General features: G+C 37.3%; 1 protein-coding gene across 1 annotated transcript; it reads right to left on the reverse strand.

The window, feature by feature from the left end:
* Positions 1-2,056: 2,056 nt before the first annotated feature.
* On the reverse strand, positions 2,057-3,419 carry LOC101705347 (hsc70-interacting protein). The gene is given in 2 exon segments (XM_021240761.2): positions 2,057-3,308; positions 3,311-3,419. Coding segments are annotated over 2 exon segments (504 nt in total). The 3' UTR covers positions 2,057-2,913.
* Positions 3,420-27,589: the final 24,170 nt, after the last annotated feature.

Below are 27,589 nucleotides of genomic sequence, written 5' to 3' on the forward strand. Positions count from 1 at the left end.
GGAAGGTTTACTCTCAATTCATGTAAGGGGATTAGCAAAAAATCCTGCCTGTTTACATTTTAAAAAATCAATAAAATCAATTAAACTACTTAAATGTTTCCTAATCAAAGTCTCCTCTAACATGTTCTTCTTTGACTTTCTATCTTATTAAATGTTTATCTAAGATAGTTTTTATGTTTATTAGAGCAGAAATTGAAAGTTACACAGATCAGCTTGTTGCCCCCTTACCCTAGTTTCTAGGAGACCTGGAAACAGGAATAGGTCTAATTAAATGCCATTCAAGACTGAAATCTGGTGGATTTCCAGAATATATTTTTTTGGGGGGCTGTGGGAGTCAAACCCAGAGCCTTCTGCGTGCTAGGCAAATGTGCTACCATTGAGCTATGCCCCTAGCCCCAGATGTCCAGACACTAACTGACTGAATTCTTGGTGACCAGAGTCTTCTGCCCACTCATACTTCATGGTGGGCTTCTCTGACTCTGACCAGCCACTCCTGAGTAGAGGGTATGTCTCCCAACCAGACTGGACTGCTACCAGGACACTGCTGATTCCTCACCCCAGTGTCTATCCCACCCAGGGCCATCTAATTCTGTTTCTGCCCACTCAGGCCTGCCTCAATTTGAGGCCACTGACATGGTGAATTAGAAAAAGCCTCCTGGTGCAGCTGGAATGAGTGAAGGTGGACAGGAGCACATCACATAGGATTTACTTTTATCCCAAGTACAGAGAGAAATGTCACTGCTTTGCTGTTACACACTGACAAGCTGTTCATAGGCAGATAACAACCACACACAGTTCAGAAAGTTACTGATAAGAAGAATTTAATTACTACCTACTTGGCTGCAAATAATGAGCTGCAAATTACTGCTTAAGAAAATCCTAGAGGGCATTTCAGCTCTGATTGAAATGCTTTTCTGTGGGAACTTGATAGCCTGATTCAGTTTCACAATTTGAGCAAATGGAGACTACATTAATGATAGAAAATTCCACTGGAAAATAGAAGTCAGAATTCCCGGACCTTTGCTCTCTAAGATGCCCAGGTACATTCCCCCCTCTTTTATAGACAGGTGAGCCATGTGACCCCTTCCAGCGAATAAACTGTGAGTGAAATGGATCCTCACTTCTGGCCTGGCATTCATCCTCTTTGCCCCCTAGAGACACTGGTGCTGTCTCAGATGATGGAGCCTCTATAAACCTGTGTTCCTGACTGATTACACATCCTGCAGTGACTCATAAGGAGGGTTCCCTTGCCCCTCTAATTGACATGTCAGGAAGTAAAAAATTAATCTTTGTTTTATTGAGCCGCTGAGATTATAGCAGTTTACTCAGGCTTAACCAATGCAGGCATTATAAAATATGTTTTAAAATCCTGAGACATGAACTCTTCAAGATGATCACTGTTTAGAAGATCAAAAATCAAACTTGTGGAGACAGGGATAAATTAAAACAAGTACACATTTTATTTCACAGACTTTGACCAGAGGTCTCTGATGCTTAGAGAATAGCTCCTTATTGAAGAAGGTTAAAATTATTTAAAAATAATATGCTGCATGTATTTTCTTGATCATTCTTTTTTTGGAAATAATATGAAATATTTATTTGATATTTTGGATAAGAATAGAGCTAAATAACCCAACTTCCTCTGTGGCTGAAAAAAAATCACCCCATTAGCACAGTGTAAGATTTAAATGCAAACTGTACAAGGGTACATATTATATAAAATATTGCCTAAGACCGCTGCTGCTCTACCAGTACATCCAGTCCCTATCCAGATCATATTCAAATACTGGTGGTCCCAATAGTTATACTGAAATAAATCATCTTCCAAACAAAAAAAGAAAAACCTTTAAAAAGACAAATCAAAATGCCTTAGTAACCATACATCCAACTCAAACTTTATCTATTTAAATGAGATTTGCTTCCCAGCAAAAACTTTGTTTCACTCACACTAGATCCATAGATCTCCCATACTTAAGTATCTTCCTTGACCAATAATTTCAAGGAAAAATCTAAAATGATTAATAAAGAAAAATGTAAGGATTAATAAACCCTTTGAATTTGCTTTAAATTATTTTTAAGATTTAAAAAGTGTTTAAGCTTTGTAATTCCTAGTAGTAAAACATTATCTGAATGAATACCCTAATGGCAAACCATTGTAAAATGCTTCAGCTGCATTTGGTGCAGAGGGGCAGGGATTATCTTCAAAGCACCCCAGCTCTCCTGATGAGAAGGTCAGAGGTACACTGGTTTGTATTATTGTGACATCCATTAAGTGATCTAGGTTGTTTTTCTTTCAGAAAGAACTTTGTCAGATGAGTATTATGCTTGACCTCCGAATTTGGCTGACAATTTACTGATGAGATTCATAACCTTTGCATTACTCTGATATTTTGACATATTTGTAGGATTCTGAGCCACATCCTGGAAGGCCATCATAACTTCTGGATCCTGCATGGCTGCAAGAACCTCTGGATCACTAAGAATCTCATTGAACCCTGGCATTCCTGCCATGCCAGCTCCCATTCCAGGCAGCCTTCCCGGAAAATTACCAGGCATCCCTCCAGGAAAGCCACTTGGAAAAGAGCCATACTGAGCACCTGCCTGTCGTCTGGCTTCTTCCTCCCTCTGGGCTCTTTCATGCTCTTCTCCAGCCTTCTTAACCCTTTCTATTCTTTCTTTGATTTCTCGTTCTTCACGTTTTCGTTCATACTTTCTCTGATGTTCAGCAATTTTCTGGGCCCTTGGCTGAACTTCTTTCAGCCTTGCACTCACATCTTCATCATAATCTAGTTTACAGGGAAGGGCAAGATCATGGGCTGCTTCTTCCCAATGCCCCAGAAGTCTGTGCGCTTTCCCTCACCATTTGTATGGCTGGGCTGAATCAGGATTTATTTCAATGGCTCTGTCACTATCTCAAATGGCAGCATTTGGCTTCTGCAATTTGATGAAGACACTGGCTCTCTTGGCGTACAGAATGGCCAGGCGAGGATTCAGCTTAATGGCATCTGTGAACAAGTCAATGGCTTTCTGTAGTTCGCCATCATTTAGAGCATCCGTGGCAGCCCCTTTCTTTTCATTTGCTTGATCCATCATCTCCTCAGTTATCTCTACATTTTCATCTCCCTTTTCTTGAGGGGTATCAGTGTCTGGTTCAATTGCACCTTCACTGTCGATTTCTAGATCACTTTCCTCACTTGATGGCTCGTCTGTCTTTATGTTTTCCTCCATCTTCTTGCTATCTGTTTTTTCTTCCTTGATATTTTCTTCTGATTTAGCTTTATGAGTAGCAGGTGGTACTTTACCCCCATGTTCTCCACCCACTCCCTCAGGAAGCGCATCTCCTCTGTGTGCAGGATGCTTGGATCTTGCTTACACATTTTCACGAAAGCCCGAAGCTCATTTACTTTGTGGAGATCCATGGTTGGCAGACTATGGTCAGTGGCTGCTTAGGAGGCTGCTACCAGATCCCAAGCCCAGGCGCTGGCTAGGCGAGTTGATCATTCTTAATACTTCTTGGTAATAGCGTCTCTGTTATATACTTAGAGGTTGCTGGAGTGTCTGGTTGGCCAAAAAATTGACCTGCTGGGTCCTTGATACTCTTGAGGGTGCTATTTTCTCCTTTGACAACTCCAACGATACTTCCTACCTCAGGAAATCTTGAAGGACATCACACTCACCTTCTTGGAAACTTATGATTTCAGGTTCCCAAGAGCAGGATTACATCCTGTCAGGCTGGGCCAGGAGTTCTTGGCAGCCTTTTTCTGGTGACACATTCCTTTGGAGCTTCCCAGACATCAGCTTAGAAACTTCAGCTATGTAAATAGACATAATCACTTCAATACACCCTGCCCTCAAGCTGCTTAAAGTCTACTGAGGAAAGAAGGCTAAAACCAAGAGTAGAATAATAGAACAAATAAGTAGAGAGAAATCAGTGAGTGGTCATAAAAGAAAGCTATGGAAATTCCTACTAACAAAAGTTACTTCTAGCTGAGGGAGAGCATGCAACCTATGTCTTAAGTAATGTCAACTTTTGACAAATGAGGGTTGGGCCTACAGGCAAGTGGAATGGTCACGTGGAATGACTAGGACAAAGCAAGAGCAGAGGAGAAGTGGAGGAAAGCCTGGAAGTATGAGCAGGGAACAGATTGAAAAGGGCTGAATATTGGAATAAGGCTGTAGAATTTTAGCCTTTAGATAAGTTTTAGCATCTAGTCCCCCCCTTTTTAGTATGGAGAGTGTCATAATCTTCGTGGGCCTATCCTGTCAGCCAAATGCAAGATTTAGGAGGGGAGGGAAGTGGAGGTGAGAATGCTTTCACAGTAAACAGTGGTCATTTATGAAGCGAGGAGAAGGTAAGAAGGCTAACAGTGGAAAAGGAAGGAATCTGGAGATCTTGGATCAGTGCTAATAATAATGATGGTCAACACTTATTAAATCATAGAATGTTCCAGGCACTGTCAGACACAACATGTACATTAACTCATTTCATTTCCACAATAACCTATGATGTAAGTACTGTTAGTACTTGTGTTTCACAGGTTTAAAAACATAGGGTCAAGTAACCTGCCCAAGATCTCACAGCCCTTAAGATTTGGGGCATTCTCTATTGACTACCATGCGGTAGAAATGGAAGGTATTGGAGTTCAGAAAATGAGACCTCCAAATATGCTAATTTAGACTTTAAACTGAGCTCATCTAGGGAACAAGATACACAGGAAGGCTTTCTCTGAAGTTCCTTTCTCTAAAACTGAATCTGCCAAAGAAGAGCATAACTCCTTCCACTCTTATTCTTAAAATTTCATTAACTCAGGAAGATTAAGCTCATATCATAGAGGAAGAGACTGAAAATCAAATGACACACCTAGAGCGTAGAAGAACTTTGTCCCAGTCATTGTTTGTTCTTCTCTAAAAATAATTTGCTACCCTCTCAAAGTGTCTGCAGTCTCCACTTCCCTCTCTCCTATGAGGAGGTTATTTAAACTCAATTCTTTGGTCCTTCTTTAAATTTCATGTTTTGTGTGGCTCCCATGCTCAGGTGCATGTTAATACATTTGTATTCATTTTCTACTGTTACCGCTCTATTGATTTGTTTCAGCAAATTCAATTATTGAAACTTCAGAAGGAAAATTTGAATTTCTCTACGAGGGTTATAGTAGAATCTAGACTGCTGAGCCTCACTGCAGGGGACAGAGGAGAATCTGAACCTTGGAAAAGCAGATATTGTCTACCTTCATCTTTGGGTCGCAGTGCTGTGGACCAACAAGATGGCTTATAACCAGGACGTCTTCTCTTGCTAAACCAGGACATCCTGAGATCTCAATGAAATGTTCTTATGAGGAAGTAAGAGCTGGAGTTTTGTTACAGAAAGTTATCTGGCTTGGATATTGCCATTTCCTAGCTGTATATCTTTAAACAAGTTAATCTTGCTGGGGCTTTGTTTCCATACCTGCCAATCAGAGATGATAATAATTCTTTCCTTATAGAGTTGTTGATAGTATTAAAGGGGTGAGCAGTAAAAATGCTCAGCATCTGACATAATAAATGCTCCTTAAATGTTAGCTATTTTGTTATTTCCCACCACTTGCACCTATTTTATCACTCAATTACATTTTGATAAATGAGTATTAGATAAATCTGCACAAGAAAAAGATACAGAAAATTGGAAAAAGTGAAGTATAGCTGCAAAAGAAAATGGCAGTAGAGCTGGAGCAAGCTGAGACATACCTGATTTCTATCTTCTCTTTGTTAAAGGACCTTTCAGGACATGCTCTATAGATAAGGAAAAGCTTATTATTCTTTTCTCCTCTGGTTTGCAGTCCTTCCTTTCAGGAGGACAAGGAGGGGAAAGTGTGAGTTGCCTTATCTAAAACAGTGTGATAATTGGTTGTCAACGTGACATTTTGCATTTGATTTTCCCAAAGGTTATATAGTGGCTGGAGCCAGATGGACTGCCTGGACCCCAAGGGCTGCCTCCAGCCCTTCTTACAGGAGTGTATTTAATGTATACTAATGATTAATATGCAAACATCTGCACAGTGTATACATGCAAACTATTACTTCAGAAATGGTGGGAGCCTCTGTGCAACTAAAATGAAGCTGATTAAAAAAATAAAACCAAACCTCTGTGTAAGGTCATCAATTCCGTCCTTATTGCAAGCCACCAATCACACCCTCAGCTAAAGGAGATAGCATATTATTGATCTCTGAAAACTGCTTCAGTTAACCTATGTCCTGGCTGGGTGTCCCCCCCCCCCCCCGCCCCACCAGCTGCAGTGTTATTTTCTATCCTTTTAAAGATGGCTACTTCCTTTCCTTCAGTGTTTGTGGTCCTTTACGCATCAATAAGCGATAGAAATATTTTAAATATGTGTGTGTGAAGGCCAGCCAGTGGCTGGCTGCTATTTGCTTTCTGCATTTTCACATGTTTTTGTGACATTTGAGCACCACCCAGTGGCCATATACATATAGCCAAAAATTTTAAAAAGTTTGGAGATGGAAGAAACAAGCATTTCTTTTAAAATGAACTACAGAGCCTACTGCTTAAAAAGTAAGAATATAAGCAAGGCATTGCAATCAACATTTATTGTAACACTTTGTTTTTCTTCTTTATCATTTTTTGTTTCTTTGGTTTTTTTCTGCAGTTCTAAAAATTATCATTGCTAGCATTAAAAAACCCCATGTTTTTGTGTTGGTTTGTAGTACTTATTCCCTGAGGCCATTATAGATAGTAATTTTTTCCTGTCTTTCTTGAGACAAGATCTCGCTGTGTAATTCATGCTGGCTTTGATCTTACTAAGTATCCCAGGCTGGCCTCAAATTTTCAGCAATCCTCCTGCCTCAGCCTCCTGGAGGCTAGGATTACAGGTGTTCACTACCATGCCTGGGTTCTCAGCAAATGTTATCTTATTGGCTTTGGTTCAGTGTTGAGGATCACTGAAGTGTTATAGTTTTATGGTCTGATAGTAGATTGTAGTTTTATAGCCTCATGTAGAAATTTAATAATTATTTCAACCATGTCTCAAGTGTCTCAAGCTATTGATAAACATATTGGGGTGGGACAGGGCCATAGCAGCATACCAGAAGTCCCTGTCAAGCATCATTAATCAACACTGTGGCTTCTCACTCCAGAAGTAATCATTATTCTTACATTTGTGTTAATGGTTTGCTTTTTACTATGGTTTCACCACCCAGGTACATATCATTAAGAATATATAATTTACTTTTGCCTATATTTGAACTTGATAAATGAAAATATGCAGTACTGATTCTTCTGTCCTTGTGTTTCTTTGGCTCAGCACTGTTTTTGAGGTTCATTCAGTTCAATGCATTGTGGCTGTAATCTGTGCACTGCTGAGTAGCCTGCCGCCATATGCAGGTGCTGCCATGCATTCATTCATCCTCCTGATGATGGACAGCTAGGATTTCCCACTTTGGGGTTATTATAAACACAGAACTCTAAATATTATTGTACATATTTCTTTGAGTACTCATGCCATTTCTTCTCTAAGATGATCTAAGATGGAGGTCTTCTGCTCAGATGACCTTCAGGAGAATAAGCTTTGGGCAACACGGCTGATGGACAGCTTCTCACTGCTGCACTTTGAGGAGTGCTTCAAGCCAGGACTGCTTCCCATGATCTGGTGACTGAGCACAGCATGAGCACCAGAACTGGATCATCTCTGTCCTGCGTGGGGTTCTTCTGATGAGCAACTTTAGTGATGGCTTTATCTGTTTGAGATTTTGTAAGAATCATGCCAGTATCTGAGGTTCTTTTGGACAATCTTCTAATCTCACAAATTGGATTTTTGGCTCATGGGTTAGAGATATCATATGAAATGGCTTCACTAGTGTGAGAAACTAATAGTGTAAACAAGGGTTAAAATGATTAAAATGAATAATTGATAATTTGAAATAGGAAAAAAGGTCCGAAGATGAAGGAGTGAAGGGGGGGAAGGGGAAAGGAAAAGAGGGAAAGGAAAAACTATGAGAAAAGAAAAGAAAAAAAAGGAAATGAAATCTATGTAAATAGAGAAGGGTGGAGGGGGTGAAGGGTGCACAGGTAATGGGGAAAAAAAATAAAAACCAAGATATATCATGTACAGGTACAAACACCCAATGATAAATGTAAATGAATTGTATACCTAAAATGTACCAATAAAAGAACTAAAAAAAAAAATCCACCATGGGAGTGTGGACTGGTGCAACCACTGTGGAAATCAGTACGGAGATACCTCAGAGAACTGGGACTGGAAGTCCCATTTGACTCAGCTATTCCCCTGCTGGGTATCTTCCCCAAAGAATTAAAAGAATCATACCACAGTGATATATGTGCACCCATGTTCATAGCAGCACAGTTTGTAATAGCTAAAGCTTGGAAACAGCCCAACTTCCCATCAACTGAAAACTGGATCAAGAAAATGTGTGGTTTTTAAAAAAAAAAAAAATGGAGTACTACTCAGCCATCAAAAACAAGAAATTAGAGACATTTATTGCTAAATGGATGCACATTGAGGCGATTCTCTTCAGTGAAATAAACAGAACACGCATGTGTAAATACCAAATAGTTTCTCTAGTGTGAGAAACTGAAAGTGTAAATAAGGACTAAAAGGTATAACAGATAATGTGAAATAGGAAGAAAAGGGGCAAAGGTGAGGGGTAAGTGGGAGGGGTAGGGGAAAGGAAAGAAGGGAATGGAATTAATATGAGAAAATGAAAAAATGGAAACAAAGTCTTGTAAACAGGGAGGGCAGAGGAAGGGGGAAAAATAAGAACCAAGAGAGATATTATGTAAAGGTGCAAATTTCCAATGATTAATGTCATTATATTGTACACCTAAAATGTACCAATAAAAGGATATACAAAAAAAAAAAAAGAAAGAAAAAAGAAAAAAGCCAAGGGGAAGTCTCTAAAACTGCTTCCTTTTCTCACTGTGGCTAGTGACTAAGATAGTAAGGCAAAAAACTCTGTCATTTCCAGGGGCTGGTGCCACCACTAACGAAAAGATGCAGAAATGGTGGTCTCTACCATACCTCTATTTAATTTGCTGGTATCACATTTTATATGGGTGCAAGCTGAAAACAACAACTGCCTCAAGGATGGCCTTGAAAAATATTTCCAATGGGCAGAACACTCTTTTACATCTTAGATCTTTGATCTGAGGTAGTTTTCCTATGAATAAAGTATGATCTTTAGAATTTCTTTAATGAGGTGGTGTGCTGGTGGGGCTCTCAGTTTTTGTCTGAAATGTCTTGTTTTGTCCTAATTCTTAAATTTTCCTTTCCTCTTTCTTTCCCTCAACCTTACTCATTCTTTCTTGTGTGTGTGCTTTTTTGTTTTTTGTTTTTTGGTACCGGGGATTGAACTCGGGACCTTGTGCTTGCAAAGCAGGTGCCGGAACCACTGAGCTAAATCCCCGGCCCTACCCATCATTTCTTTCCTTAATTTCCTCCCTCCCTCCCTCTTTTCCACTTTCCCTCCCTTTCTTTCTTCAGTTTGTAACCAATCCTGTGGAAAAGACAGCCTAATTACTTTACCCTTCTGTTTCCTTTCTTTCTCTCCTCTCTTAAGCAATGAAATTTCCTGTGAGTTTTGAATCTACTCATAATTTAAGGCAACACAGACCTCATGTAAGGCTGTAGCACTCGACTCCTTGCTCTCTGTCTCACCCCAACCAAATCTTTTCTTTTTCCACCCATACCCCTTTATCTCACTTACTGACAGCAGTGTTTCCTGACTTGCAGCCTAGCCTCTAAACCAGGATCCTTGGGTTGTGTTCAGGAATGATTAGTCACTCAAAAGAACATCCTGTGAATGAAGATTAGCCAATCTTGACCCTCTGGCTTGAAAAGTAAAGCTAGGTTTGGATTTTTAAAAATGTTCAATTTGGCCTTTGGAAAAATGCCTCTGGTATTTTTCATTTTGGATGAATTTACAGAGAAGTTTAGGCTGTTATATCTGAAAACTTAGTTCTGAACCTGTTTCTTCAGCCCTGCCATGATTCTTTGGATGACCTAAACCATTATATTTGGAAATTGCTTTCCTGTTTAATCAGCCAGCAATGGAAATAGGTTGAAAAGAAAGCTGAGGAAGGTTTTTTGTACATACCATGCATTATGATTCTCTCAGCATCTCTGTGAAGGAAATAGAAAGCCTGATTTTGCTGAAGGGAAACTCAGACTTAAATAATTCCTTGTTATTCTGTTTCTGTGTTCAGTGCTTCTTACCCTGAGCATACAGACAGGTTAACAAACCAAACCTCAGAAGTTTGCACAACTTTTCTTATGTTTGTTTTGGTTTAAAAAATTTACAAGTTGTCAATAAGCTGATTATGTTTAATTCAGTCATGTTGGTAGTAAATCTCTTCTTTTCTGCACTGTGTTCCATTTAACCTTAATAGGACAATAGAGTGGATGTAAGTTTTTCTTACCTGTTAAATAACTTAATAAATTCATTCATTATTAGCATTGAAAAGAATCACAACATTTAAAAAACTAATATAAACCTGAAAGGAAGTCATGTATGGAGACATAAGCAATATTCTTATATTTTGGGTAAAAAGTTTCAACTCTCTTCAGAGACCTTCAAAGAGGATCAAGGGTAGAAGTGCACTACATTAAAATTGATTGCTAGCCATGATAGTAAGAAGAAAAATAGAGCTAGAACTAGTGATCATGCCCAGCAAGGCAAGAAGATTGCCGATCAGTTTTCTTGAGCTCCCTGAAAATTTTAGATAAGATGGAACTGGACATTTCTTTCCAATTGCATTAACTTCCAGTTCACTCTCATTTTAGGAAAACTTGCTTTGTTTATTTCTATTCATCAAACAATTCTTTTAAGATAGTATATTTTTTTTCTTCCTTGGTACCGGGAATCAAACTCAAGACCTTGTGCTTGCCAGTCAGGCACAGTGCTAAGGAGCTACATCCTGGGCCTCAGGATAATATATTTTGATTGAAATAAATGGATTGTATTTTACACACTCTACATGTATGCTGCCTTTCCTATTTGAAAATGACCTTAGTTTTGCAGTATCAATTATTTTGTGTTAGTGTGTATCTTTCATGATTGACAGGTTTACTCTAATTATTGTCAACACTAGCATGGTTATGCATGAGCCTGCCTGGTAATGGGATACAAAGTGATGGGAAAAAGGCCATAGTTATAGAAAAATGTAGCTTTTAAGCTGGGCATGGTAGTGCATGCCTGAAATCACTCTGGGAGGCTGAGGCAGGAGGATTGCAAGTTAGAGCCCAGTCTGGCCAGCTTAGTGACTTTAGTGAGACTATGTATCCAAAACAAATAAACAAACAAACACACACACAAAAAAAGACTGGGGAGGTAGCTGAGTGCAAAGGCCCTGAATTCAATTCAGCCATCCCCTGTACCACCATAAACAAAACAAACCCAAAACAAAAATCCCTTGACACCTTTTAGATACTATCCAGTCATTACAAAATTATTTTGCCTTTAAAAAATAAATTCATATTAAACTACTAATATATAAGCAATACATTTTCTAGCAAAGTGCATATAATCCTGACTGCCACAATGTTGTTTTAGTTTATCTTATTCAGTGTATTTTATGATACCTGAATTCTACCACCTCTATTCTTTATTCAAACCACTCTGAATGCTTCATTTCACAGTGTCACTGTGTTATTATGTAAATTATCTGGTATAAATTGAATTATTTCTCCATTGCATTTATATCTATTATCTTTTTATTAGTTTGTGACAAGGCAGGCATTATTCTGCTTTAGTATGTTGGAGTGAGATAATTAAAGGAATAAAACATGTAGAACAATGCCTGGAACATAGTACACATTCAAACAACTCTCTCTCTCTCTCTTTGAGAAAGGGTCTCACTACATAGTTAATCCTGGCCTTGAACTCATTATGTAGCCCAAGCTGGCCTCAAACTTGTGACAATCTTTCAGTCTCATTGTCCTAAGTGCTGGGGTTACAGACATGCACCACCATACCCGGCTCAATAAATATAACTTACATTTTGCAGAGTCTGAGATTGAAATTTACCTAAGGGGACAAAGAAGAAGTAATTGTACCCTTACCACAAGAGACAGATATAGTACCCCAGTGGTCAACTTGTTTTAGAATGAGTTGGACCACATATTTAATGAATAAGTGTATATTTAGAAAATGGAAATTTTTGCAGAAGTTTGCTGAAGTTTCTGCCTTTTAATTACTCAATTAATTTTTATTTAATTGTAATTTTGTGGTGCTGAGAAATGGATGCATACCCTTGTTGCATACAAGCAAGGGCTTTACCACTCAGCTACACACCCAGCTCTGGCTTTTATTTCTGATGTAATGATACTCTTCCTGTCCTTCGTAATTTTCTTAGATTTTTAGCATAGGCAACCTGAACTTCTAGTCAAGAGTAACCTTGATTCTGATTTGATTGTTCTGAGTTAGGATCTAGCCAGGCATTTTTTTTTTTTAAATCAGCCACAGTTGGGAACTACTGATTTTTTGATCTATGCTTTCAGTTCATTATTAGCAAAACTGACATAACTCAGTCTTTTCATCTTTAACATGGGAAGATTGGATGAAATACTCTAATTTTTCAGTTTAAATACCCTAAATTTGGCAAATGATCCAAAGCTTTGTAAATGATAACTTTTAAAAAAAATCCTCATCAGATTTCTTCATTATTTAAGGATCAAGGGAGCACCTTGACTGAACTGTGCACCTTAGTAATTGGAATTTTTTTCTTCTCACTCATGCTTTCCTATTGAATTTCTAGCTGACATATTGCATGATAGATTTCATTCTGATGTGCTTTTAAACTCAAATAGAAGAGAATATTTCTCTGAATTTTATAGATGTTTAAATCTATAAACAAAGAGCTATACATGAGGCAAGATTGGTGAAACTGAGAAAAAATATTGTGATCTTTAATAAAAGTGTCATAAAGTAGTGTCATCTGTCATACATGATATATTTCCTCCTTGCTTAACTAGAAATGTGCAAATATTATGTAAGTTGGACTAGAATCGATGACATGTCACTTTATTACTTAGCATATTGGGAAAGCACACTACTTAGCAATTGGGATTTTAAACAATCCTTTGAAAAAAATGATGGCTTATTAGTTTCAAGAAGATCATGTATAGGTATTCTTGGCTCCCACCAAGTGATCCAGTGAGGTCAACAACAAGTGTTAGAATGTTAAAGTCATACCTGTTCATTCAGTAGACACCTTGCAAGACAAAATGAGTTTAGTAAGAGATGAAGATGCCTTTTATTATCATTGGCTAATTTAAACTATAGGTACCAAGAAAATTATAGGTAACAATAGAAGTATAAATATAGGCTTAATTTTAATAACTGTATCATTTCAGTTTTCAGATACTGTCTTTCTGATGGTTAAGGATATCTATCTCCTCAAATACTTATCAATTATTTGTAGTAAAATATTCAAAACTCTTTTTCTAGCTATCCTGAAGCATACAGTACATTATTGTCTATAATCAATCCCCCCACTGTATGAGAGAACATCAGAACTTACTTTTCCCATGTAATTGTAATTTAGAACTGGTCGATTCCCCCATTGCCAACTCTTCCTGGCCTCTTGTAATCACAATTCTACTCTCAACTTCTATTAGATCAACTTTTTTACATTCCACATATGCATACAATCATGTTGTATTTATCTTTCTGTGCCAGGCTTATTTTGTTTAGCATAATGATCTACTTATATCATTACAAAAACTTCCTTAGCATCACCCACATAAATAGGTTGTTGAGATCACCAATGATGTCCATGTTAGTAAACCCATTGGACAATTCTGAGTCTTTGTCATCTTAGTAATGTTTGGCAAAGTTGATCTTCCGTCATCATGGAAACACTTTCTTCATTTAGTATCTACTATTCTCCAAGTTTTCCTTCCATTTTACCAGTCACATTTTTTACTTTTCTTTTCCTGGTTCCTCTTAGCTTTCTAATATTTTAACTTTGGAATTCTCAATGGTAAGCTTCTTGAACTTTTTCTCTCCATTATTATTGTTGTTGTTGTTGTTTTGATGCTGGTAAGTAAACTCAGAATCCTTTGAATGCTAAGCAAGTATTGTATTACTGAGCTATACTCTCAGTCTCTCTTCCTTACCTTTACTGACCTTATTGATAATTTTATACACTTTCATAGATTCATGTATGAATCATATACTAACAACCAATCATATACTAACAACTGAATTTATATGTCTGGTCTAGAACGCTCTTCTAAACACCAATCTGGTGTATCCAACTATCATCTCAGCATAGCTGTTTAGAAGTCTAATGTGCATGTTTAATACCAATCCTCACTCCCACAATCTTTTCCTCTTATACTTTTCTATTTCAGTTAAAAGAATTCCATCTTTCCAGTTGCACAGATGAAAATTTTTGGAGTTTTTCTTGACCTCTTTTTTTCTCATGTGTTCCATGTCTAATCCCTCAGCTTTGGGTCTACTGTTTTACGAATATGTTCTTTTTGACCATGTGTCACCTCTAGTTCTCTCTGATCCATATAACTATTATCTCTTGCCCAGATTATTGCAATCACTTTCTGACTCATCTGGTCTCCATATACTTCACTACTAACATAGAAATCAGACTAATCAGTCTGTTAAACAGTAAGTCTGGTCATGTTGCTTTTTAAAAGAACTGTTTGATGGCTTCCCCATTTCCCTCAGAGTGAAATTAAAGTTCTGATAACAAACTGGCAAGGCAACAAGGCCCTATTTGATTTGATCTTCACACTCTCTATAACTTCATATTGTACTATTCTAACTCTTCTGACCTCTTCTGAAGCTGCCCCTCTGTTCCACTTCAACCACTCTGGTCTTGTTGTTCCTGAGTAGGTCACGCTCAGTCAGGGCCATTTATTTTTAAAGGCATTCAACAGTCCTGGTTTCTATGGTCTTGTGACAGAGCATGATGTATGACCTTAAGATTTCATAATGCTCTGTGGGAGTATTTTTGGTCTAAGATTTATTAGATGATTACAAATGCATTATACAGAGAAGTCATTTTATCTTTAACTTGTGCCACATGAGTTTTGATTCCCTCTGTTCCTCAGGCCCACATAATGTCTAACTACCTAACACAATATTTTTGCAATCATGTTTATCATAACATGGCTTATAGTGAAGAAAACCTAGAACTGAAGTGAATGCCTTCCACAAAGCAGCCAGATTGTGGAATTTTATATAGCCATTATAAAAATGAGTTACATCTACCTATTCTGATTGCTTTGGAGGGATTTCAACCAGGTAACATAAGTGACAGAAGTAAGATGCTGAAGAATATATAAAAAATCAGATTTTCATAAAATAATCATAAATTGCTATGTATGCATTATTAATAAATTTCTCATATGCTTATATGAAAAAGAACAAAATTATGAGGATCAAACACTAGGCTGTTAACTTGGGGTACCTAAGGCAAAAGAGTAGAAAAGGGAAGGAGAGCTGAGCAAGGGGGAAAAAGGAGAAAAATATTAATGGGAAAAAAGAACATTGATTTAGTTATATTATTGTGTATTTATGCACAATAACATGCACATATATACACATGTACAGATAACATTTATATATTTACTTGTAAAAGTGAAATCAAAAAGATGAAACAAAATAAGAAAGACTGTATAGAATTATCCCTTCTGCTTTCCAAAATACGCTACCCCAATTTTCTTCTTTCCTTTATTTTGATTTCCTTGCATAATAATAGCTCTATTTCAAAGTGTGGTAGGTGTCCAACCCAGGAAAGGCAGTGGATAGATGGAATACTAGGAGGGTAGAAGTGAGTCTGGGGGAACTCACCGAGCACACATAATTCTGACACATAGGTGGAGTAAAGCTCAGGCTGCGTCCTTCAGATCTAGATTGTGGGCCTTTCTTAGTGGTGTCCTGTCATGTGGTCTGAATCGGCTTCAGAAATCGGCTTCAGTTGTGCCCTAATTAAACCTGTGTCTCTTTTGTGAATCCTGTTTGAGAATTCTATCTAATCACATAATGTTGGAATTTCAGTATTTACTCACATTTCATTTAGCATGTCAACATGTATTTCCTTAGCACCTACCATATACCATACACTGGGCTGGGCAGTATGGCTCACATAAAGAAAGATGATGAATACTCCTGGTATTCAAGGGGATTTTGGTTTGTGACGAGAGACAACAATTTAACATTTAAGACAAAATGAGTGTAGAACAGACATATTAACCAAGTCAGTGGGATGTACAGAGAGGGAGGGAGGGAGGGAGAGAGAGAGAAAGAGAATTTAATTTAGGTCAGTGTGTGAGATGAACTGAAGAACAGGGGCTGAGGTAGAGGTAGTAAGGCTTGAAGTATCTGTGACAAGCATTGGAAGTGATGAGGCCCTGAATTAGGGCTGGGGAAGTAGAAATGGAATATGGAGGAAGTTGCAGATAAAAGGAATTTTGAAACCTCGTAGAATAATTTGATATTTTTTTGGATAAAGAGATAAAGAGAGTTATTGTTGAAGTGATAGAGTTTTGATCTAAATGAGTGGGAGGAGGCTGAAGCTACTAAGAAGTATGGGGAGGAGGCTTAGTAAATTTATGGAAGATAAAGAGTTTTATGTGAAGTCCGATGGGGCATCTCACACAATTAATTAATTAATTATTTAATTCCATGCAGCAAGTAATAACTGGGTGCCTGTCTTACATCACTTCCTGTTTTTAGCAACAAGAATACAGAATTGAACGCAACATGCAAAACTTCCTGCCTTCATACAAACTTAAGTACATTGTATGGTACCTCTCATTTGGGTAAGGCAAAGTACAAATAAAAAGCAAAGTAATGAATTGATAGAAAGAAACAGGTAGATAAATCTTTTGCAAATAGGAAGGAGTCAGGAGATTGAGGGCAAGGGGAAGGGGGAAGGGAAGGGAAAATAAAAAGAATTAAGATGTGTCAGTATATGTACTAAATACCTACAATGAATGTAAACATGGTATGTCATAAACATGAACTAATAATAATAACAATAATAGTGAAAATGGGGAAAGGGAATTTACAGATGGAGGGAGGGAGATGTTTGCTGGGGAAGGGGATTAAAAAAGAATCAAGACATGTTATATACATGTACCTACTCCTTAGGATGAATATAAACTTCAAGTACTACAAACATGTACTAATAAAATAAAATTTAAAAATGTTCTGCCTTCGTGGAGCTTGAAAAGGAAATAGGCAACACAGAAAATAAATCAGCAAAATATATGGCTCAGAAGTGGTAAGTGTTAAGGCAGAAAAAGGGGATGGGAGTTCCTGGTAGTTCGTGTTGTAATTTTGAAGAGGGTGATTAGCACAATCTCAGTGACATGAGCTAAGATGTGAAGGAGGCAAGAGGGCAAACCATGCACACCAGGTTCCAGGCAGAGAAACAGTGAAAACAAAGGCCAGAGGTGGAAATATGCTGGTATATTAGGGTAGACCATTTTAGTGACTTTTAAAACAAGCAAATGTATTAGTAAATGAAGATGTCTAGTACTCTGGTGGAAATCACTGTCTGGCATTCAGGAGAGAAGTTCAAGCTAGTGATTCAGAATCCAGTCCTGAGATTTGATGATTGAAGCCAAGAGAATAGGGAGACAGGAAAAGAAAGGTGGGGGGAGGACAGGGTTTTTGTTTTTGTTTTGTTTTTTTTGGTACTGGGGATTGAATTTAGGAGCTTGACACTGAGCTACATCCCCAGTCCTTTTTTTACTTTTTATTTTGAGAAAGAGTCTCCCTAAATTGCTAAATTGCCCAGGCTGGGCTTCAACTTGCAATCTTCCTGCTTCAGCCTCCTAGAGTGCTAGGATTACAATGTGCATCACCACACACAACTGAGTACATGTTCTTTGAAGGGTCTCATTTTTAAAGTGAGGGAAAAGTTAAAGGAATCAGGAAAGAGAAGGTACATTAGGACATTTGGCATGAACTGTATAAAATTCCACAAGCAGAGCCAATTTCAGTTTCTTTACTTAATGAAGTTATAAGCAATGATAATTAAAAATAGTAGAATATTCAGAATTATCTCCCCAATTATCCTATAGATAGGATTTAGTCTGAAGACAATAAGCTTTGCCAGAATGCTAACTCCAGCATTCACAGATTTGACCTCACTGCAATTTCTTTCAATTCTCTGTATTTTCCTTCAGTGTATCCTATGATTAGCTCTGAATACCAAAGAATGAAGTTATTATAGCAGTTACTAGGTTAAGTACAGAAGGTTTTGTGTGGTTGTCAGGTGGCAAGCTATGTGACACAAATATATACTCATAAATAAAATTTGGTGAAAGCTTGCAGGGCAGCCACTTCTTTACATAAGGTCCATTTTATCGAGCTGTTTTTCTTTTCTCCCACCCCTTACCTACAGCAAAGCAGCTGTGTGAACATCATTTATCATGATCAATAATCTTTCTCTTGCTTCTGAAAACACCATATTATTTCTCCTGTTTGATTCTGGCTACTTTTTACATGTCATAAACCCAGTGGACATTTATTAAGAGTGTGAAGGCTTGGGGCTGGGGATTTAGCTCAGTGGTTCCGCTGCTTGCCTTGCAAGCACAAGGACCCGAGTTCGATCTCCAGTACCAAAAAAAAAAAAAAAAAGAATGTGAAGGCTTAATGACTGAGGGGATCTAGGAAAATATCTCTAGTGGTCAAGTCTAATGTATTGTGTGGGTTAATTTGTAGTGCAAGTCACCTCTTTTTTGTCTTTATGGGCAAAGCAAACTAGCTAAATGTAACTTATAGTTATAAAGCAAAGGTCTTTTTTTTTTTTTTTTTTTTTTTTTTTTGCCACTTCTTCTGTTAGGACCAAGGTAGTGGCTAAGAATAGTCATCAGCAAAATTCTTCAGCTTAAATCCTGGCTCAATTACTTATAATCCATGTGACCATAGGTGAGTTATTTTTGGTCATTACTCTCAATTTCTCATGTAACTCACAAGACTGTTTGTGAGGGTTGAGATAAGGTACATAGAACATGTAATACAATGTCAGTAGCTATTAAAAATTTGGAAGAGATTATGTTTGCTGCAGTAACTTCACACCCAAAGAAAAGTCCTGCTAACTTGTTTCCATTTATCTATGTACTCTATTTCAAATAAAAGGGTCATAATGATTTACTCTTACATGTCCTGAGGGATTGAGGTTATGGTATGTAATATTGTACATCCATATAGAACAGGAAACCACAGAAATTCCAGAATGGACAGACTAGACTTCTTTTTCCACTACCTCTGGAAGGTTTTCTCTCATGAATAAGGTTCAGTGGACTATTTGTTTGTATGTATAATGAAAATTTAAGACTGTGATCACATAGACCCAGTTCACTATCCAAGTAACAGAAAGTTAAATTTTTTAACTATAGGCCAGCTAAAGTATACTTTTCAACATCTTCTGTTTGCATTTGCCATATCAGTTTCTATTAATCATGAAATTAGTCTTATTCTATTCCTTTCCAGCATTTAATGAGCTATTAAATAATATCTAATCATTAGATGTTAGGGAAGAGGAATCTAGCTTTCATTTTTATTAAGTAAATGCCCTTATATATTCTCTCAATTCTTTCCTTAGTGTCCTGTCCTCATCTAGCACACAAACAAAAACCATCACTGTTTTCATATAAAGATTTGGCTCTGTTCAACTTCAGATTTTGAATTCTGTTTTTATTCTGTTAAGATTATAGATTTTGAAAAAGCCAAATGGCAAATTTAATCAGAAACCTAGCTCATCTAAATGACCTGCTACTGCAGTTTGGATCTGGAATTTCCTCAGCGTTGCACATGTTAAAGACCTGGTCCCCAAATTGGTGCTCTTGGGAGGTTGTGATAACTTCAAAAGGCAGTGTCTATTGGAAGGTTTTAGGTCACTGGGAGGTATACCCTTAAAAGAGGATTGTGGGACTCCTGTCACTTCCTCTTTCTCTTTTTTCCATTCTGTCTATAGTTATGGTTTTGCTCTAATAAATGCTCCCACCATGATACACTACTACAGGTATAAGCAAGAGGGCCAGCCAATCACAGCCTGAAACTTCCAAACCTGTGAGCTAAAGTAAGTTGTATGGAAAGCTAACACACGTGTCTATCAGACACTTACACTGTAAAGGAGTATTTCTTACTTCAATTCATTTTTGGCATTACATGAGCAGAGTTTCTGAAACTCAGGTGGAAATGCATTCTTCAGCGAAGATGTCTGTCCAGTGTCTCAGTTAAGATTCTACTGAGGATACTAAAACTCCTTTGTCTTTTAATTCCCTACAATATAATAAACATAAAAATAGCAGGAAAAAAAAAAACCCTTACAAGACATTTAGCAGTGTCTGAAGTTTTAACTCCAAAAATGTTACAAGAATCCTCTCCAGCATATTTGGTTTGTAACAAGCCTTTATTTAAGTTGTCAGTTTACATCCTCATTGGATGATGAGAAAAAATAATTCTGCTTAAGTTTTGGTTTGAAAGTGGATTCACGCCAGGAGATATTTTTGGAGAAATATATCCAAATGTCCTTAAAGTTAAGCAAAACCAGTCATTAAGTATGCAAAATTTAAAAACATTATATCATGTTATTGGAGACATAAAAATAGATGCTATAATAATTGTACCTATAGTGGTATTAAATTAACATGATTTTCAACAGTGATATAAAGGAACAATTTACATTGGATGTGCTACACTTAGTTTTATGGTTTCCTTTTGGTTCAGTTTTGGCCTCTAGTGCAAAAACTAGATATACTTGGGGACTTAAAACTTATGATTAAGCCAGATAACTGTTAAATATATTTCTTTTGGAGTGGATTGACATTTGAATGCTTTTATGTGGCTAGAGCGGCCACCTCCCTGGGGTATTAAAAAAAGCAAAGGAAAGCTCTTCTTGTGCTCAAAAAACTTTCATTGTTGCACTAGATTTCAAATGCCTTTTCTAGTAAAAAATGCTGGACATTGGTGCATATATTTCAGTCATTTAGAATATATTATAGAGATGGAATAGCTGAATACTAGTAAGACTCAGGTGGCAAAACTGCATCTCTATGTTTCCATTTATGAGGCAATCTCCTAAATTTCTAAATTAGTTTCCAGATTGGCATCCTGTAATCCCATGTAATTTAGGAGAAATAAAGATCTTGGAATGACCAATTTAAACAAGGGATTGTAGGAGTTAAAGGTGTAGGAATGAGTCTATCATTTGAATTCTCATATGTGTCAGTTAGCTCCCAATGAGTAACAAACCACTCCAAAATGTAGTAGTTTTAAATAATAGCCAATTTATTTAGCTCAGCCAAGTATGGTGGATCTTACTGGAATGAGTTTAAGATTGGTCTGAATGACACAGTGGGACCCTGTCTCAGAAAACCAAATAAAAACAAAACAAAGAAAAAGAATTTATTTAGCTCAAAATTCATTGCATCAGCAGTCAGAACTGAGATGTGCCTTGGTAATTCTTTTGGTTTTTGGCTGGTTTTCATTTTAGTCATTGGTCAGCTGTCCTCTGGGGTTCTGGAGCCTCTTGGCTTGTAGCAGGGGGTGACCACATACTTTTCTTTTTTTTTTCCCATTAACTTTATTGGTACATTTTAGGTATACAATACAGTTACATTCATCATTGTGATCTTGTACCATTACATGAGTATCTTGGTTCTTATTTTTTTCCCCTTCCCTTGCCCTCCCTTTACCCCCTCCACCCTTCCCTATTTGCAAAGACCTTGTTTCCATTTTTTTCCTCTTCTCATATTTTTTCTTTTCCCTTTTTTCCCTTCCCCTACCACTCCCAATTCTCCTGCTCTTTTAGACCTTTTCTTCATGTTACACAATATCAGTTATACACTTTTAAAATTATAATATTAAGATCTAGGAAACATTACCACAGATTTTACAGAATTTAAAAGGAAATAGAAAGCATATTACAAAAATCTTTTTTGAAATAAATTTGACAACTTCTAAGAAGTACCTTGGAAGACAAATTAATGAAACTAACTCTGGAGGAAATATAAAATTTGAATAGCCCCTATTAAAGAAAGTATATTCCTAGCTTGAAAACCTACCTATATGACAACAGCAGGCTCATAAACATTTTAACTTATAAATTATATCAAACATTTAAAGTAGAAAAAAGAAGGAACACTTCTCCCCTCATTTTAGGAAATCAACATTGTGCTAATCCTAAAATTGAATAAAGATAATAGAAGAAAAAGTATGAACATAGATAGAAAATTGTTTAACAGAACAAACTCTTAGAAGTCAGATCTGGCAGTATGTAGAAAGTGGTTTTGTTATAGGGATGGCAGTGTTGGTTCAGCATTGGAAGATCCACCCCCAAAAGTCATCATTTTAACAGAGGAAAGGAAAAAGCCATACGATCCTGTCATTAGTTGGAGAAAAAGTATTGGACCAAATTCTACAGCTGTTCATGGTAAAAGCTATCAGGAGACTAGAAGTAGAACAGAAACTTCTCAACAAATTAAAGACATGTACTCCATACTTCCAGCGAGAACACCTTGTATGAATGGAGAAGATACAATGCTTTCTCCTTAAGGTGGGGAACAAGGGCAGATATGGTTACTCTTCATCTGTCCGTGAGACTTTGAAACATAGGTCTAAACCAAAATAGTCTGGCAATAAAATGACACAACTAGGATAGGATTGGCATGGCAGAAGCAAAATCTTCATATGTAGATGAATGATCACCTACAGAGAAAAAACTAAGAAATCTCTAGAAGCCCCTAGAACTTGTCCTTGAATTTAGCAGGATTAGAAAACACAAGGTATACATAAAAATTCAGGTCTGTGTATACTTGCTATAAATGAAGAATTAGGTATTGAAATTTAAAAGTTATGTAGGAGTACAAAGGACCCAGAAAAGCCAAAAACAAAAACAAAAACAGTGTTGGAAGACGTTTAGCTCCCAATTTTAAGACTTCTTCTAAAGCTACAGTAATCAAGGCAGTGTTGGTGTAAGGAAAGACATATAGATCATTGGAATACAATAGAGAATCTAGAAATAGAACCACACATATATGATCCACTGAGTTTTGAAAGATTATTTAACATTAGCATTTTATAGAATATAAACTCGATTCAAGAGCCGAGGAAGAGATAGTGTCTTCAGCAAACAGCACTAGAACACCTGGTATCCATATATAAAAAATTAACCTCAACCTTTTTTTTCCATACACGAAAATAACTTGAAGGGATCTATGAACCTAAATAAGAAAGCCTAAAAGTATAAAACTTTAAGAAGAAATTATAAGGGAAAATATTTATGAATTCAGGGTAGGCTAGAACTACCTAGGATACAAAAAACATGATGTATAAAAGAAAAAAATTGATAAATGAGATTCCATCAAAATTTAGAACTTTAAATGACATCATTAAAATGAAAAGTAGTCCTTAAACAGACCATATTTACAATGCATGTAACCTATGACCAGAATATATAAAGAATTCTTAGGGCTCATTAATAGACAACCCAATTAAAATGTAGACATAAGAAGATGATAAATAACCAGTATAGCATAAGGAATAGTGTGAAACTCTAGAATCAGAAAAATACTAATCTGTGCAATAACAAGATTGAATTATACACTCATTAGGGAGATGAAGCCAAAAGTTTTAAAAGCCTTGTCATGACTTTTTCTTTTTGTTAGATTCTCCCTCCCCCTGTGCGTTTAATTTGTCACGCCCAATGGATTCATTCTGTTGAGTTTCCTGGGGTTGTGATCCTCATTGTCTTTTCCTAGGATATTGTCTGAAAGTTTTTGGCGTGCTGGTTTGGTATTCATGAAGTTGCTGAGGTGCTCTTTATCATGAAAGTATCTTATTTCTCCATCAATTTTGAAAGATAGTTTTGCAGGGTACATCAATCTGGGTTGGAGGCTGTTTTCCTTTAGGGCTTGAAATACATCACTCCAAGCTCTTCTTGCCTTGAGGGTTTGCATTGAGAAGTCTGCTGTGATTCTGATGGGCTTTCCTTTGTATGTGATTTGTTTCTTTTCTCTCACTGCTTGTAGAATTTTGTTCTTCTATTGGGTGTCTGGAATCCTAACTATTATATGCCTATGTGTAGATTTTTTTTGATTAAGGCTAGCTGGAGTCCTATATTCCTCACTTATCTATATGTCAAGTTCTTTTCCCCTCCTTGGGAAGTTTTCTGCCATCACTTCTGTGAAGTGTTTTTTTTTATGTCATCTGCACTCTCTCCTCTTTCTTCATTGACTCCAATCAGTCTTATGTTATTCTTCTTTGCATCATCTAGCAGCTGCTGGATTGATTTCTCATGTTCCCTTTCAATTTTAAACAATTTTTCTTTTCCTGGTCACTAATTGCAACCTCATCTTCTATATCTGAAATTCTATCCTCACATTGATTCATTCTGCTGTGCAGACTTTCGATGGAGTTTTTAATCTCTTAGAAATCTGTTTGTATCTGTTTTATGGATTCCATTTGTTTCCTATGTTGGGATTCCATCATGTTCCTCAGATCCTCTATTTTTTTCTCTGTGTCCTCTCTAGATTTATTAATCATGTCTTGCCCCATGAGCAAAATCTTTGCTGTTATCTGACTAATTATTTCTGATTTCATTTTTCCCAGATCCTCTTTTGTTGCCAGTTCAGAGAGTCCAGTTGGTTGAGTATCAGAGTGTTCCATCTCATTTCCCTTCGGGGTTGCTGTAGGTGATCTGGAAGTCTGTTTTTGAGGCTTGTTTATGTGTCTTCTCATTTCCCCTGTGGGGGGGTGTGCTTCTGGCCCCCACGTGGCTCACCTTCTCTGCCCTAGGAGCTTGGGATGGAGGCAGGGAGCTTCCTCCCGGGTGCTGGGACTGGCTCAGCTTCACTGTCCTAGGAGCCTGGGATGGCAGTGGGGGAGCTTCCATCTGGGTTGACCACATACTTTTCATCACCCAGTAGACTAGGTTAGGCCTCTTCACATAGCAAGGGGGGTGTTGCTGTCCCATACCATAGCAACAGTGGTAAGAAGGGAACCTTCAATGCACACAGGTGCTTTTCAAACCTTTGCTTGCATCCCATTGGTCAAAATATATCACATGGTCAATCTCAGATTGACAGAGAGTTGTGGGTATAAGGAAGGAAACATGTTTGGCCAGTCTTCAACTTACTATATATGGTTTATTAAGATCACCATTCAATTAAGCAGGGGCCTTTTGGTTGTATAATTTTGGTACAAAACTGTTACTATTTCTTAAAATTTTAGGGATGATTCAAAGATAGTCTCAATGGCAAATTATAGCTATGTTCAGCTAGAATTAATTCTTTATCTGAAAACATTGGGAAATGCTGTTTGGATTATCAGACTTCATGGAACTCAAAGGGAGTTGTGAGGCCTCTTTGCTTAGTTACTGTAGTCTACATTAGAAAGTGCTGAGAAATTGTGCTTCATTTCTAGCAGGGGTACCTTAGGCACTTCAGTTTAATCCATCTGTCTTCATGTGTCTAGAATTTTAGTAAAGGTATGTATTTTTAGCTTTTATGCTTTATATGTGTATGGGTGTCTATAATCATATTAGAGTTGACTTTGGGTAGAGGGGTAGTTGTAAAGGTAAGTTGCAATAGATATCACATTGTAGCCTGGCATGGTGACACATGCCTAGAATCTCAGCAATCTGGGAAGTTGAGGCAGGAGGATCTCAAGTCAGAGCCCAACTTAGGCAACTTAACAAGACCTTGTCTCAAAAGATGCAATGACCAGACCTAAGGGATAAGCAGTATCTTGGAATTATACTATAATTAACATCACTGGTCCAAGAAGTCCAGATAGGTATCATTCACCTAGGTGGGTGATGAGAGCATCCAGACCCATCCCTTCCCCCAAATGCCTGTTCTTTCCATGTAACCTTGCTATGTGACCCACTTCCCTATTGGACCAATATTAACTAAGCAGCTATACTTGTAATCACATTGTGACCATGCTGTATAAATTACCCATGATAAAGGGCCTTGGTGGCAACCCACTTTTGGGACACCTCTTGTCTCTCAAGACCTATGTCTCAGAAATCTTTCCTACTCCTAATCTCCATTGTTCCTTAGAATTCATTCTTCAATTTTAGGGCCAAAGTAGGCAAATCTGACATCTGGCAGGTTGGCAGTTATATTTCTCCTATATCAGTATGATGACTCCAATCTTGACTTTCTTATCATAGTGTACACGCAATTGTCAAATTTCAAGGAGTAGTTTCTTTGCAATAGGTGTAAATTTTGGTCATGGGTGAGAAATTCATGAGAAATTTTCCTTGAAGGGAACAGGGAAAGGGGATGACATTACTAGAACCTCTGCAGTAAGTCCTAGTCTCCTGCAAGCCATGACAGTACAAGGCGAATTAATTAGACAGAAAAGATGAAAAATAAGACTTAGACAAGAAAATGAGCTTTGGGCCTAATCAATGCTGCTTTAGGCAGCAAAGATGAAAAACATTTATTTGGTATATCGGGAGTAACAAATGTAGCAGATGACTCAGACATCTGAGTAACAAATGTAACAGGTGGCTCAGAGGGCAGGGGTGGCAAAAATCCTAGAACAATGAGGAACTATGAAGATGAAGATTTTGTTCCTCCCTAGGATATCTTCAGCTGGTGTAATCTTACCTCAGAGCATCACAGCATCACCAGACCATTGTAGTTTTAGCTGTGACTGGAAGCCAAAATGGAGTTATGTCTCAACATACCATAGCTGGCCTGTAGGCAGGAAAACTAGGCCTAATCATAATTTTAATTGTGAAATGATTTTCCCTCCAAATTATGTAGAATTGCTTCTGACATTTCCTAAGAAAATCTGCACATTTGTATTAGAGTAGCTGTGTTTCTTAATGTAGGGTAATAATTCATGGACTCTATTTGAAGTTTGTGAGTGACTAATGGTATCTTGACAATAGTAGAGAGTGACACATTTATTTGCATAGTTAGTAAACTGTCATTTGGTTGATGGGCATTATTTGATACTATGACAACAAGCCTTTTCTCCTAAATCAATTTGTTGTAATTTGTATTTGTGTAATAGTTGGTTTCCAGAAAGAATCAATATGGTTTTGAAAGGCAACCTCCACCTGTTCTTTAGAATTCTTTTAAGCTTTCCATTCTCTTAAAAATCAGTTTTGTATGTTCAAAGGTGACAGCTGATCTGCCAGATTCTATTTGCACAGTAATTATAATGATGATAAGTATCCCTTTCTCCCTTCTTTCCTTTCTTCCAAAATGCAACCTGTTTTTAAACTCTTTGCCTTAGGAGAAAGAAGCCATATTAATTCAAACAGAACCTATGAAAATGCTTGTTTTCAGGCTTAAAAACAATCTTAAAAGGATAGTTTCTCTAATTTCAAGATCAGTTGTGGTCATTTCCTATAGAGCAATTCTGCCTAGGTTAGTGGGTTTGTAATCTAGAATTGGTGCCCTGCGTATGGCTCATACACCAATGCTGATTCTTTCCCTTAAGGAACATTTTGTGTACTTTTGAAAGACCAAATCCCCTTTGCTGGCTGAAGTCTTCAACATTTTCTTGAATTTGGTGCATTTCCTTGTAGTTGAAAGCCATTCCAGCCAGGCTCTCACCTTAAGATTTTCCAGATAGGAAA

The sequence above is a fragment of the Heterocephalus glaber genome, unplaced genomic scaffold, assembly GCF_053883595.1.
Source record: "Heterocephalus glaber isolate CG9 unplaced genomic scaffold, H.glaber_assembly_v1.0 deba00001523, whole genome shotgun sequence".
Lineage (NCBI taxonomy): Eukaryota > Metazoa > Chordata > Mammalia > Rodentia > Bathyergidae > Heterocephalus > Heterocephalus glaber.